This window comes from Dioszegia hungarica (assembly GCF_025882075.1).
Source record: "Dioszegia hungarica strain PDD-24b-2 chromosome Unknown MKK02contig_25, whole genome shotgun sequence".
NCBI classification, from domain to species: Eukaryota; Fungi; Basidiomycota; class Tremellomycetes; order Tremellales; family Bulleribasidiaceae; genus Dioszegia; species Dioszegia hungarica.
Window position 1 is genome coordinate 91572 of NW_026515779.1, and position 12721 is coordinate 104292.

The 12721-nt window shown below is 56.4% G+C and overlaps 4 protein-coding genes across 4 annotated transcripts; 3 read left to right on the forward strand and 1 right to left on the reverse strand.

Annotated features, from left to right (window-relative positions):
- Positions 1-1891: 1891 nt before the first annotated feature.
- MKK02DRAFT_35280 (uncharacterized protein) lies at positions 1892-3223 on the reverse strand (the record flags this gene model as incomplete). The annotated part of the gene is made up of 2 exons (XM_053089135.1): positions 1892-2307; positions 2353-3223. The coding sequence occupies 2 exons, from the start codon at positions 3221-3223 to the stop codon at positions 1892-1894; spliced, it is 1287 nt and encodes a 428-aa protein (XP_052941990.1).
- A 372-nt stretch (positions 3224-3595) lies between these two features.
- Positions 3596-4744, forward strand: MKK02DRAFT_35281 (D-isomer specific 2-hydroxyacid dehydrogenase; the record flags this gene model as incomplete). The annotated part of the gene is made up of 5 exons (XM_053089136.1): positions 3596-3620; positions 3666-3727; positions 3771-3987; positions 4020-4507; positions 4541-4744. The coding sequence occupies 5 exons, from the start codon at positions 3596-3598 to the stop codon at positions 4742-4744; spliced, it is 996 nt and encodes a 331-aa protein (XP_052941991.1).
- Positions 4745-8634: 3890 nt separating this feature from the next.
- On the forward strand, positions 8635-9899 carry MKK02DRAFT_30083 (uncharacterized protein; the record flags this gene model as incomplete). The annotated part of the gene is made up of 5 exons (XM_053087968.1): positions 8635-8723; positions 8783-8877; positions 8929-9217; positions 9460-9666; positions 9719-9899. 5 exons carry the CDS (start codon positions 8635-8637, stop codon positions 9897-9899), a joined length of 861 nt encoding a protein of 286 aa, XP_052941992.1.
- Positions 9900-11045: 1146 nt separating this feature from the next.
- On the forward strand, positions 11046-12431 carry MKK02DRAFT_40516 (uncharacterized protein; the record flags this gene model as incomplete). Its single annotated transcript, XM_053091130.1, has 5 exons — positions 11046-11455; positions 11503-11632; positions 11688-11869; positions 11913-11996; positions 12140-12431. The coding sequence occupies 5 exons, from the start codon at positions 11046-11048 to the stop codon at positions 12429-12431; spliced, it is 1098 nt and encodes a 365-aa protein (XP_052941993.1).
- Between the last annotated feature and the right edge of the window lie 290 nt (positions 12432-12721).

A 12721-nucleotide genomic window follows, 5' to 3' on the forward strand; every position in this document is an offset into this window, starting at 1 on the left:
CCGAGTCTGGCATCTGGCGAGAACTCACCCTCCATATCCCCGATCATTTCCCAGTCTGGACCCCTCCGATCCCCCAAGGCATCCAAACGCGCGGGGCTCGTCAACGAGCTGGCGAACCGGCCGCTCATGCTTTGCTCAAGGCCGCCCAGGTCAACTGGCACCGAGACGGTATGAAGGCGATCATGGCTCGGGTGTTGGAAGCTGGGGATGAGGCGGGCAGTAGGCATTGGTCAGCTGTGCGCAGCATCCGATTTGGCCCCATTCCGGGGTCGGTGGAGAGTATGGTGGAGGTGATATCACGGGCGGCGGGATTGCTGAGAAAGCTGGAAATCAGCGGATCGGTGCAATCCTTGCAGGATAATGAGGAGGGACTACGGGACACGGAGCTCTTCGCCAAATCCTTCCTCGGCCGAAATATCCACTTCCCCTCGCTCACCTCACTCCAACTCGCCGATTCGGCGATGTACTATGCGAGGTGCATCCCCATGATCTGCAACGCCGCTCCAAACCTCGAGTCGCTCGAGGTTTCTATCTACACGGAGAAACGTTGGAGCCCGAGATCAATCGCCCGCAAACCCTCGTTTCCCGCCTTCGAGCGAGACACCAAACTCCGGCGGGCGAGCCTCTCCTTCCTGCAGGGAACAGGCATGTCGACCACGGCAGACTTTGACGTATTCGCCAGCGTTGTCGAGCACAGCCCGGCTCTACGGCAGCTCGCTACGGCGTACTCTGACCGCTCGGTACTCGAGAACTCGAGATAGACAACGGCGAATACCTCTTGGCCCTGGGTCAACTAGATCAGCTGGAGTATCTCGATTATTCGGGTGAGCTATACCACGTAAGGAAGATGCTGTGGCGCAGGTCCAGATGTGATTTTGGGAAGAATTTGAGGATCCTGGTGGTGAGGCACTGTCGGTGGTCCGAAAATGTGTGCTGTTAAGCTTTCCCTACCGATCTTGACACGCGCTGACGTCTAGCTCATTCGAGTGCCGCCTCTACCTCAACTCGAGTCCCTCGTTTATGACTGCGCCTTCATATCCAGCCTCTTCATCCACGAAGCCCCTCCTACGCCCCTACGTCTCTCGCACAATCGGTACCCCGAGGCTACTCGTACGATGCGCGGCATGCCCCAAAATTGGGTATCGTCCATCTCGTCCGAGACAGATCGCGGTCCGGAGACGTTGGCCGGGCCGAAGATCTCCACGTCATTCTGGATTCTGGAGACATCACTGCTTTCTGCCGCTCTTACCACCTCGTCGGGCATCCCTCGGCGCTCATTTACCATATCCGCATGCAGCTGCGGGAGGTTGAGGTGGAGGATCAAAGTCCAACCTTCCCAAAGCAGGACTACACGATGTGGCTACCACATATGACTGGTATGGAGGGTATGGAGGGATTCTTGAGTGTTGGGGAGCGGGTTTGGCAGGACTACACGGCGTATTCAGAGGCCGACGATGAGTGGAGCGATGCGGAACCGGTGGTACCCGTGGAGGTGCTTGCGCGAATGCGGGAGATTGAGGGGGCGAGCGAGGCGGAGTGGAATCGGAGAGGGGTAGAAATCAGTGCGGTGGGATGGGGTCCGATGAGGGAGTGGTTGAGCAGTAAGGCGGCGTAGAAGATGGGCGTGGGATCGCCGAGGTCGAGCGTTTGGGTGTGGTGTGCAGTTCGATGAGGAGGATGAATGATGTCGGATTGGATCGGGTCGGTCAGTACTGATGTATCGCGCTTATCACTCATTACTGATTCTTTAGACCTCAAGACAAGTTTTAGGAAAGATATACATTGTATCGCTAACGAGTCTACTCGGAGTATCCCATTCCCCGTTCCTACTTCAACTCCTGTCCTTTCCACCAGTTCTCCCTTCTTGCTGACGCCAAGCTGTATCCCCTCCTTATTGCGCCAGACCCATCGCCCTCCTCGCCATATCTGACCCTACATCCTCCTTGGTGGCGTGCAGCGCATACTCCAGCTCCGTCCGACCCTGCGGGAAGTCTGGGGGTGGGCATCCCTTCTCAAACAGCGCCGCCTGCTTTGCCACGTACTCGATGTTCTGGGGACAGACGGGGACGGCGGGGATGTACATGACCGACGAGTCGCCCTTGCCGTTGTGCTCCTTCTCGACGGCATGGACGACATCGGCTTGCCAGAAGACCATATCGCCGGGGTAGACGCGGGGGACGGAGATCATGGAGGTTTCGAGGGAGAGGTGGGGGTGGGTAACAGGGTTGAATTCGAAGGGACGGGCGGCACCGGCGACACCGGCAGAGTCGTCTCGGCTCACGCCTTGAAAGTCGGGCTGAGAGAGGTCTGAGGGTCAGCCAAGTCATGACCGCAAAGACAGGGTTGACTTACCAAACTTCCAGTTCTTGGCGTCCAGAGCTCCCGGACCCGAAGGGTCGACGGTGCAGGTAAAGAAGGGACGGAGGATAATATAGGGGGTGCTGAGCTGGATGGCAGGGAAGACCTTGAGCGTACCCTCGCTTGGAGCGGTCTCCGAGACGGCGAGCCAGCCCTGGAAGGTGCGGAAGACGCTAGCCTGGTTGGGCTGGCCGGGAGTGGAGGTGGTACCGCCGATCCGTCCCTTGAGACTGTACGAGTCGTACTGCTTCCAGTTTCCGTTGAGGATATCCGTAAAGCAAGAGCGGAAACGGGGATCCCGCCAGCGCTCGATCGCTCCGCCGTCCATGTGTGGAGGGTGTGCGCCCCATGCGAAGCCCGGCTGGCGCATCCGGAACCGGTCGACATAGGTGAGAGGGGTAGAGAGGTCGACCGGCTCCGCCTCCGCCGAGTGCGAGTAGAGGTTGTTACACCAGGTCTGGGTAGCGAGTACGCCCTGATGCGCCCGAGCAGCAACCTGCGGCTTGGTGTAGAAGATTTGAAAGTACTGGGGGTTCTCCGCCGGTGTACCCTCGACGGTGGACCGGTTGGCATCGACGAACGAGCGGAGGTCGTTGCGCCATTGGTCCGCCTCCGCCCGAGGAACGACCGAGCGGACGATAAAGGTACCGGTCCGCTTGAGATGATCGATAGTGGAGGGGTCGAGGGAGGAGAGGTCTGACGAGTTGACCGAGGGGATGTAGTCTGGGCCTTTGGCGGCGATATCGGCGTTGACTCGCGCGAGCTCCGAGATGACCTCAGAGAACGCCCGGGTGACCTTGGCCTCAAAGTCGGGGATGGAGGCGGCGATATCGCGCTTGAGCTGGATGAGGGATTGGTCGTTCATGGTGAATATGTGGGTGGCGGAGTGGTATAGGTGGCGCAGGAAGCTGTATCCTGTACATCTTATACCATGTCATCTCTCTTTGGTGCATGGGACCAGTGACGATGGCGTGGAGTAGGAAGTCAGCGTAAAAGTCGCCGAGGCCAAGGTACCGGTCACTTGACAGCACCGGCTAATCGGCGGCCGGCGACCGGAGCCGGAGTTAAGGTTAAGGTTATCTCCGGAGTCACGAGTGTGCGGAGGCAGCGACCAGCCTTGTGAGGCGACATGGAGTCTTAGTTTGACCTCTAGCTACAGGCTACTACCGCACGCGACCGCCAACATCGACATTCGACTGAGCACTAGATCCATCTAAGGAAGGTTACAGAAGCAAAGATGGCACCAAAAATCCTGATCATGGGTAAGTCCCTTCATTTCCCCGCTCGAGGTCTAGCTGATCGTGTAGGGAAGCTGGTATGGGCGCAGAAGGAGTGCGAGGATCTGCTCAGTCCAGTAGCCGAGATAGTGGTGAGTAGGCTGCACTCATGACGAGACGTGACTGATAGTACAGCACATGCAGTCAGACAGCCGAGAGCAACTCTTTCAGCAGTTCGCTCCGGGAGGGGAATACTCGGACGTGGTCGGGATCTACCACGAGCATCTCTCCGCCAAGCTCGTCGGTCATCCCGACGCGGCTATGATGGAAGCTCTGCCCGAGTCGTGCAAGTGGTTCGCACACAAGGGAGCTGGGTACGACTCGGTCAATGTAGAAGCAGCCAAGAAGAGGGGTGAGTCTGAAGAGGTGCAAGACTGATGTTAGGAATCATCGTTTCCAATACGCCAGGCGCGGTCAACGAGGCAACAGCTACTACCGCGGTCTATCTACTGATCTCCTGTATGCGGCACTTCAGCATGGCCGAAGCGCATCTACGAGCTGGCGGTTTCACCCCTCCCGGCGTCGAGCAGTCCTCCTTCGACCTCAGCGGCAAGACCATCGGTATCCTCGGCCTCGGATCTATCGGTATCACCTTTGTCAACTACATCCGTCCCTTTGGTATGCGCATGATCTATCACAATCGCAAGCCAAACGCCCAGGCGCCGGAAGATCTGACCTACGTGTCGGACATGTACGAGATGCTGGGTCAAGTGGACGTGCTGTTTGTCAGCTGCCCGCTGAATGAGAAGACCAGGGGGCTGGTGGGAAAGAAGGAGATCAGGTCGATGAAGAAGGGATCGATGCTGGTCAATACCGCCCGAGGGCCGATCATTGACGAGGAGGCGATGATTGAGGCTCTCCAGGATGGACATGTGAGTGTCTGTCTGGACTTGGCTGATGATTAGCTCTCTTCGGTCGGTCTCGACGTCTTTGTCAAAGAGCCGCAGGTGGATCAGAGGCTCATCGACATGCCCCATGTGACTTTGCTGCCCCACGTCGGGACGGAGAACCAAGATGCGAGGCGCAAGATGGAGGTTTTGGCTCTGACGAATTTGAGGGACTTTGTAACCAAGGGCATGGGGCCGACGCCTGTGCCAGAGTGTATATAGTAGATGAGGCGATGCATTGTCCGTAGGCAGCGTCCTAACAGCCATAGGCTGAGGCGGAATGACAGGTGTGACATCAGAAGGTCACCTCCGCCACCTCGGCGCCGGATATCCCGGCCACTCTGAGAGGTTCACTTCAGCCTGCTCCTTGTCTGTTGCCCCCATACTACATCACACGCTTGCCCATCCTATCAGTATGGACGCTGGGCCATCACAACAGTCACACCAGACCGACTCGTCTGAGAGACAACATCCCATACCCCATGCGTCCCCGCTTAACAACAACATGGCTCCCAAGCGGACTCCCTTCGTCGCGTGTGTACTCTGCCGACGGTGCAAGGCGAAATGTATACGATCAGATCCCCAATCCGCCCAGTGTGATCGCTGCAGAATCACAGGTTGCGTCTGTGAGATACAAACGCACAAGCGGGGCCGCCCAAGGTGAGACTAAGACGGGCTAGAGAGGCACGAGCTGATCTGGCAGGGTACGAGGTAAAGACTTGCCAAAGGTCAATCCGGCCGAGTCGACCAATAGCGACAATGCCCATAACCCCTCGCCATCCCACGGACCCTTCAGCGTCAGTCCACTGAAGCCCCCCTTGACTCTCGAGCTGGGAGACCAAGAGTCAGAGAGCGATGAAGAGATGCGCGAGGAGGGAAGCGGAGAGCACATGCCGCTCATCACCGGCGCGCAGCGCTCGCTCTCGCTCCATCATCTACTTCACCCGGCACCAGACTCGACGGAGGGCTCGGCTCGACATCCAGGACAAGGGAGGAGGGACCAGCAGATTGTGGACATCGTCAGCAAGGGGGCAATCTCGCTTGAGATCGCTCAGACCTTGTTCCACTTGTGAGTTCCTGCGGGGAGGAGACGGTCCACAGCTGATGATATAGCTTCTTCAACACCCTCAACCCTATTATCCTGCTGTTTGATCCTGAACTCCATACATTCGACTATATCCGGTCGCGCAGTACCTTCCTGTCAGTCATTCACCATGCTCCCCGACTGCCTCTGGCTGACTCTCCAGATTCACCAGTATCCTCGCGTCCGCAGCCATCTTCATCGCTCCGGTCTTCTCCAGTGGACTTGCTCGGGAGCTTGGCGAGCTATCGGTGCAAGCTATCCTTGGGACGAAACGTACTGTCGAGGTCGTACAGGCTTGGATGATCGTAAGTCCTGAGCTTACGCGAGCTGATAGCAGATTTACTTTTGGAAGGATCCGAGGGACACCAGGGCTTGGACGTATGTCGGTCTGGTCAGTCTTCTACCTCTCATTGTCGAACAAAACGAAGCTAACTCGCCAGCTATGCCGCATAGCTGTAGAGATCGGACTCGACCGCACGCCTATCGTCGACTCGCCGGGGATGTTGGACGTGCAGAAGAGGGAGAGGCGAAACTCAGTGCGGACGTGGATGTTGTAAGTCATCAACCTGAACAATAGAGCGCAGCTGATCGATAGGGCGTTCATGATGGACCGCGCATTGGCTTCGGTCACTGGCAAGGGTGAGTGGCTCAATTTTCTTCTGGTGGACCCAGCTGACCTCGCAGATTGGTGTATCAGAGGCAAAGACGACATCATCCAGAATTGCCGTTCCCTGTCTGACCATCCCTTGCGCCAGCATGGCGACGCGGTCATTGCTGGATTTGCCGAGCTACGACTGATATCCGTAAGCTTCTTGTGCGATATGGAGCATTATGCTGACTGATCAGTCTCGAGTCACGGACAAGCTACCTGGTAGAAGCAGGGTCTCTACGGCCGAGCAGCAACACGGTCTCGCCCGCACACTACTGAGTAAGCGCCGTGCCTGGCTCGAGTGAGATGCTCTCGCTGATCCACAGATGCCAAGTGAGCCTAGAACAACGCGAATTTGATCCAAGCAAACCTATGCTGACCAATAAGCTTCGACCTGGACGACTGGCATCTGTTTTGGGAGGGCGAGACTAGCGCCCGTGGGTCACCGCCAGTCTACATGGAGACGCTCCGCTTCTTTGAACTGCATGTAAGTGCTTGGTCGTTGTTTTCGCCCAGACTATCTCCTCGTCCGCGAGAGCTCACTTGTTGCAGATACGTCTCAATCTGAACAGCCACGCAGTCAACCTCGCTCGCAGCGTCAACGACCTCAGCCCTGACGTCCCGCTCAACAACACTATGGCTCAAGCCGAGCAGTACTGCTATCATCTCGCCATTAACAGCTTGGCGCAGCTGCGGGTATTGTCTATGATCGATGAGCGAATCTTACAGTATGCGCAGGATAGCATGTCAATCATGGTAGCTTGTGAGTACCTATCCTTTCTACCTAAATGGGCACTGATATCGCAGACTCTGCATGCTTCCTTCGCGGAGTGAGTCTGACATCTCACCCCCTCGACAGCTTGGCTAATGTACAGCTCGTCAATAGTCCCACGTTCACTCAGCAAGAACGCGACCGCGCAATCACCTCCATCAACGATACCTCTCGCCTTTTTCGTCGCGATCCCACAGCTGCCACATCAGGGTCGAGCACGTCTGGTCAGACCTCTGCCCAGATCCAAGCGAGGTTCCTCCAGTCTTTGGCGGAACAACGTCAAGCTTCCCGTCCGCAGGGTCAATGGACGACCTCGAACGCCCGTACATCCTCAGACCTCCCTCAATCAGCTACACCTCGGGGCTCGGATGGATACAGGGATCTGCGTGGAGCATCAGCTTCAGATCCCGGGATGAACGGCAGGATGGGCGGGATGGGCGGAGATGTGAGCCAGGCTACCACAGACCTGCTCTCCTGGTTCAATAATCCAGACGCGGTCGGCGGGATGGATCAAGCCTATCATGCGCCGCCCATGGGGACGGTATCTGCAGGAATCAGCCCGTTTATGCCGTTCAGCATGCAGGATGGAGGGTCGGGAATGCAGGGTGCACTGCCGGGTTTGTCAGATTTGGGAGATCAGGGGTGGGACCAGGTATGTCCGCGTTCTTGATCTCAATACGACGTGCTGATGTGGCAGCTGCTGTCGATGTGGCTGGACGTGCCGCCATACATGGGTCCGCAGCAAGGAGGATCGTAGGGAGAAGTAGAGGATTTGGGCTCATCTGGAAATGAGAACTTTGAGGATCTTGGCGCACTTTGATGCAGTCAGGCACGGGGAAAAGGAGGACGTGCGACATCATCATGTGTGGGTATAGTGCCTGGCTGACTACTGACTCTCGTCAGCCTCCTGATACATCGGCATTGACCTGTGCAATCGATATTGTGGACAAGAGGGTGGGGATTGAGGATAACACCGTCTCGGAACGTGCACGGAAGGACTACTGGAGCGCGGTCGTTGGGGAGTTCATGGTTCATGTGACCAGGTGTGAGTTAGGAATCCAGCTTGGTGACCGGCGATGGGGACGAGCTGATATCGCAGGATCATCGTCACCCAACTCTTCCAATCGGGGGTCCAAGGTGGAGCTAGGAGGAAGGAGTGTACGGGAGGCCGGCTGGGACTAGAGTAGCCGTCAACCTAAGCGGGGGGGGTTAGGCGAGCATGCAGATCGCGCTCTCTCATGAAGCACTGATGTCATCAGCCATCCGTTCGATGCCTTCCGAGCCAAAACGGAGCTAGCAAGCTGCTCATGTGGTAGGGATAGAGCTACAGCTCTCCTTTCCCGCTCCTCTCGCCGAGCTGGTCCCATAGCGTAGCGTACATAGACTGAACGCGGAACAAAGCTTAGCGCACATCCTCCTCGAAGCTCGACGCAGGACCAGCCCCACCACAGCTAACACAGCAGAAGCTGCTATATCACCGCCTTTTGAAACCTCCTTTCTCCATCACCTTTTTGAGACTCACTTGAGAGACTTGCCATGACCTCCTCTTCATGCTCTACGCGGGATGGGCCACCATATAGACGAGCGCGGCGTCACTCACTTCGTCGATGCCGGCTTTTCAGTCGGGGATGATCACGCTGTTGTCAGATGACAAGATTGCGTTCAAGCTGGACAGGCGGGTCTTGAAGAAAGCAAGGTGAGTGATACACAACTACTGACCATATGGATCTTATGGGCTAGCAACCTCTTTCGCAGCCGATTCAAGGACGAAGACACACCCAGCTTCGAGCTCCATGTCCCCGCCAACAAGGCAACGGTTTTGCTCTTTCTCCTACACCTCACCGAGCCGGGTGTTCAGCACAGCTAAGACTGGGACATCGCTCCCGCTGCTGTCGCCCTAGCTCGTCACTACCAATGCGACGCGGTCGCTCGGGACATCCTCCACATGACCGCTCTGAGAGACCCCGGAGATAAGCGATTCGACATCTTCGTCCTCGCCTGCGAGCTGGACGACATCCCTTCTGGCTGCCGCGTCCTCCTTCACGCCCGTCATGCGGAGTCACCGTCATCTTGGGGCGCTCAAATACGTCCTACATCGTCGTCATGGACCAAGGCGAACGAGGCGCAGCTGTCGCCGTCCTGGGCGTATGCGCTGGAATGTGGGGTTAGGCTGGCGGATAAGAAATGTCGGTGGGCGCACGGGGTGCAAAGGTGGGAGAAGGAGTATTGGTATACGGTGGTAGGGGAGTTTGTTAAGTTTTCAAGAGCAGACTGGGGATGCATAGGGCTTGACTACTGCTCCTTCTATAGTGCTGACTGTGGTCCTAGCTACTGGCTATCTACTTGAGTCGCTACGAGTCGCGATGAGTCGCTACGAGTCGCTACTCAGTCGCTACTGGTCGCTACCAGTCGCTATCGGTCGCTACCGATAGCTACCGGTCGCCGCGAGTAGATACGAGTATATACCGGTCGCTACCGGTCTATACGGGTCGCGACCGAGTCGCGACCGGTCGCGACTCCTCCACTGTCCCAATGGATGGGAGTAACGCGACGCCTTGTTTGTTTACGCTCTACCGTGGACCCATTCAAGCCAACAGAGTTTACGAGGTCTCTGGAGGAGCACTGTGTCTGAAGCAGGCGTAAGTGCGAGTTCAGCCTGATTGACCGAGACCGCCAAGCTGATACTCACAGGATGCATTGTCATGGCGTTCTGTCTTGTATCATCAGCCGGTACACGAGTCACAACCAAAGTGCAATTGCGTTGTCAGGTGGTAACCTGACTATTCCATTCCAACATATAGGGGTTTTTGAGTTTGGCCAGCACGCTGTAGGCGTTCTCGTGCTCCGGTTAAGGTCTTATATGATAGCCTGAAACCGCCCCATCCCAATTATACTGTTTAGATCTTTTATTATATTGCTATGCATGGCAAAAGATGTAGAAAAGTGAAACACACCCAAAAATCGCATCGTTCGAACTGAGTGCGAAATGTGCGAGTGTGGCAGATTATGCCGTCATCCGATTCTTTCATCTGTTGTTGGTGGTTCCGGGGGACTTCCCTTTGCGCAGCCCAAGGCATGCACTGCGCCGTCTTCCTTTCGCAGCTCCCCTAGATCCATTGAGTCTTGGTGCATGAGTCCATGCATAAGCGATTCATATTTCTTCTACAAACTCCTCGTACTGATTTGTCCACCTCTCGTCATGTATTCGCTGTCAAGTCAGCTCATTCCTTTCAATCAGCGCTTAATGTACTCACTCGCGCAATCTTCCCAGTCGTTTCCTCCCCAATGACATCCAGCTTTTTCATTTCCGCCATCATGACCGACGTGCTTTCCTCCGACCCCAGCAACGCATGCATGTCGAAAACATCTTCCCGCATTGATACAGCATGCGCACGCCACTCAGCCAATCCTTGGTGTATGCTGTAAATCGTCACTGGTGAATAACCTTGAATAGCACTCAGCGACACCCTCTTTCCTCTGCCGATCTCCCCGCTCGCTGTTCCCGCTTGGCGTGAGGCGGTGCTGAGGCAGGGCAGATGCTGCGGGTGCCGTCAATATGTGGTCAGTTGCGTCCAGGATCCACTCCCGCATCGAGGGGTCAGTCTTTCAAGAGGGTGGTGATCGTCCCACCTCAATGCCAAAGTAGACGATCGATCTTTTTGGGGTTGGTAGGAGTAGTAATAGGAGCCCGGTGTCCGTGCTAGTTCCGAGATCCATCAGTTTTGGAGGTCATTCAATTAAATCCATCGGTGAAGGGGGGGTGATCGTCCCGCTTCGATATCAGCGGGGGGTCGGTCATTTTGGGGTGGACGGGAGTGGGGGTACAAGCTTGATACTCGTCCCGGTTGCGAGATCCATCAGGGAGTCAGTTTTTTTAGGGTACGGCCTCGATTAACAAGGCCCATGACAAGAAGATATAAAGTGTGACAAGGCCGCTCAAATTTCCCCCATCTCTCTCATTCCACTCTCCACACCCACCACACCCACCACGTCCACATCCAACAACCCCTTGCTCAAAATGGCCAAGTCCAAATCCACCGCCAAAACCATCCCCCAGAAACGCGCTGCGTCCCCCGCGCCGTCGCTCACCTTCTCCGCGACCTCCTTCGAGGGCATCGAGGACGTCTCCACTGATGCGGCCATCGACGCCGACATCAACGCCTCCGAGGTCGCCGCCGCCGCTCCCGCCGCTGATGCCCCCACATCATCTCCTCCCGCCGCAGCTGGTCCAGCTACTGCTCCTTCGTCCACCGCCAACGCTACCGGCCCCGGGAACGCCTCAACTGCAACCCCTCCCGCCCTCCAAACCGCCGCAGTCATCACTTCCCCCACCAACAACTCGGGGTTGTTCCTCTGTCATGCCAGTCAAGGTGCCAGCCCCGCCGTCGGAGGCATACCCATCCCCACCGACGTAGCCCAGATCAGCCAGTAAGTCCCACTCACTTGTAGTCCATTACACACATGCTGACCCTCAGTCTTATGCAAACCGTTCGTGCCAGTCCTCTCCACTCAACCAACATGGGTGCCCGGTCCTTGACCTTCGAGAAGGCCGGTAAGGGGCCGGGGTACGGCTTCGGGATGGTCATGGAGGATGGAGAGGCCGCTGTAGGTCTTGTCGATCTGTGAGAGTGTGGTCTTGTGCACAAGCTAATGACATCAGCAATTTGTGTTGGGTCTCAAGCTCCTCCAGTCCTTCCTCGTTCACCTCCCAACCTCGCAATACGCCACATGGTCTATTACTTGTACTGGGTCCGGTGTCAACGTCGCCGATCACTTACCGGGTCTGGAGGCGCTCCAAGGCGGTGTCGAAGGTATCGACAACGGAGCGCGACCTATTCATCCGTGAGTCGTTCCTGTGCTTCAATCGTATCCGCTGATCTGTCAGTAAGAGCACCCATGGTGATATATTCTTCAAGGCTGATGTCCCTAAGGGGGAGATCGAGGCGGCCAAGACGGCGGGGGAAAATTTGTGAGTCTATATTCCCCTAATCCCTTTCCACACCCGTGCTGCCTCCTTGATCTACACCCTCCTCCCTCGATCATACGCTATCCCTCTTCTATCTTGTCCTCCCACCATTCCTACATCTCGCTAGCACCCCGCTGACGAATCAGAACCTTCCCGAATGTCTACGACGCCAGGGGCCGCACTAGTCTCAACGGTTCGCCCCTCCTCACCAACCGCGCGCTCCTTCAAAATGGGCCCGACGTCGCTGTGGTCTTTTCCGCTAAGGTCTGGAAGGGGGATGGTATTACTCCGTTCAACGGCGGAAGAGCTCACCGCGGTGGTAACCCCGAGGGCTGGAGCGTGTCGTACGGCCTTATCTCTCTCTTCCTGATCGGAAACTCAGCAGGTGGCGGTGCGTCCGAGGCGGTGGTTACTCCCAAGAAGCACAAGGCAATTTAGTAGTAATGGCTACAGTAGACAGCTTGATCTTGAGCTAGGGATTGGTTAATGCATCGTGTGACCCTATTTGATACTTCCCATTGACGATGACGTGTTAACCACCTGACCACTGCGGACGTCTTGGCTTCGAACGGCCGCTACTGGATACTTATTGACCTTTATTACTCAATGGCCACTCATCCTGCGAATTTACCTACGATATCCAAATTCCAGCGTCGGTCTACCGACATAAACAGCCTTCTCAGAAGTTTGGTCTCTCAGCCTCTCGAACGCAGAAATTTTCTATCACT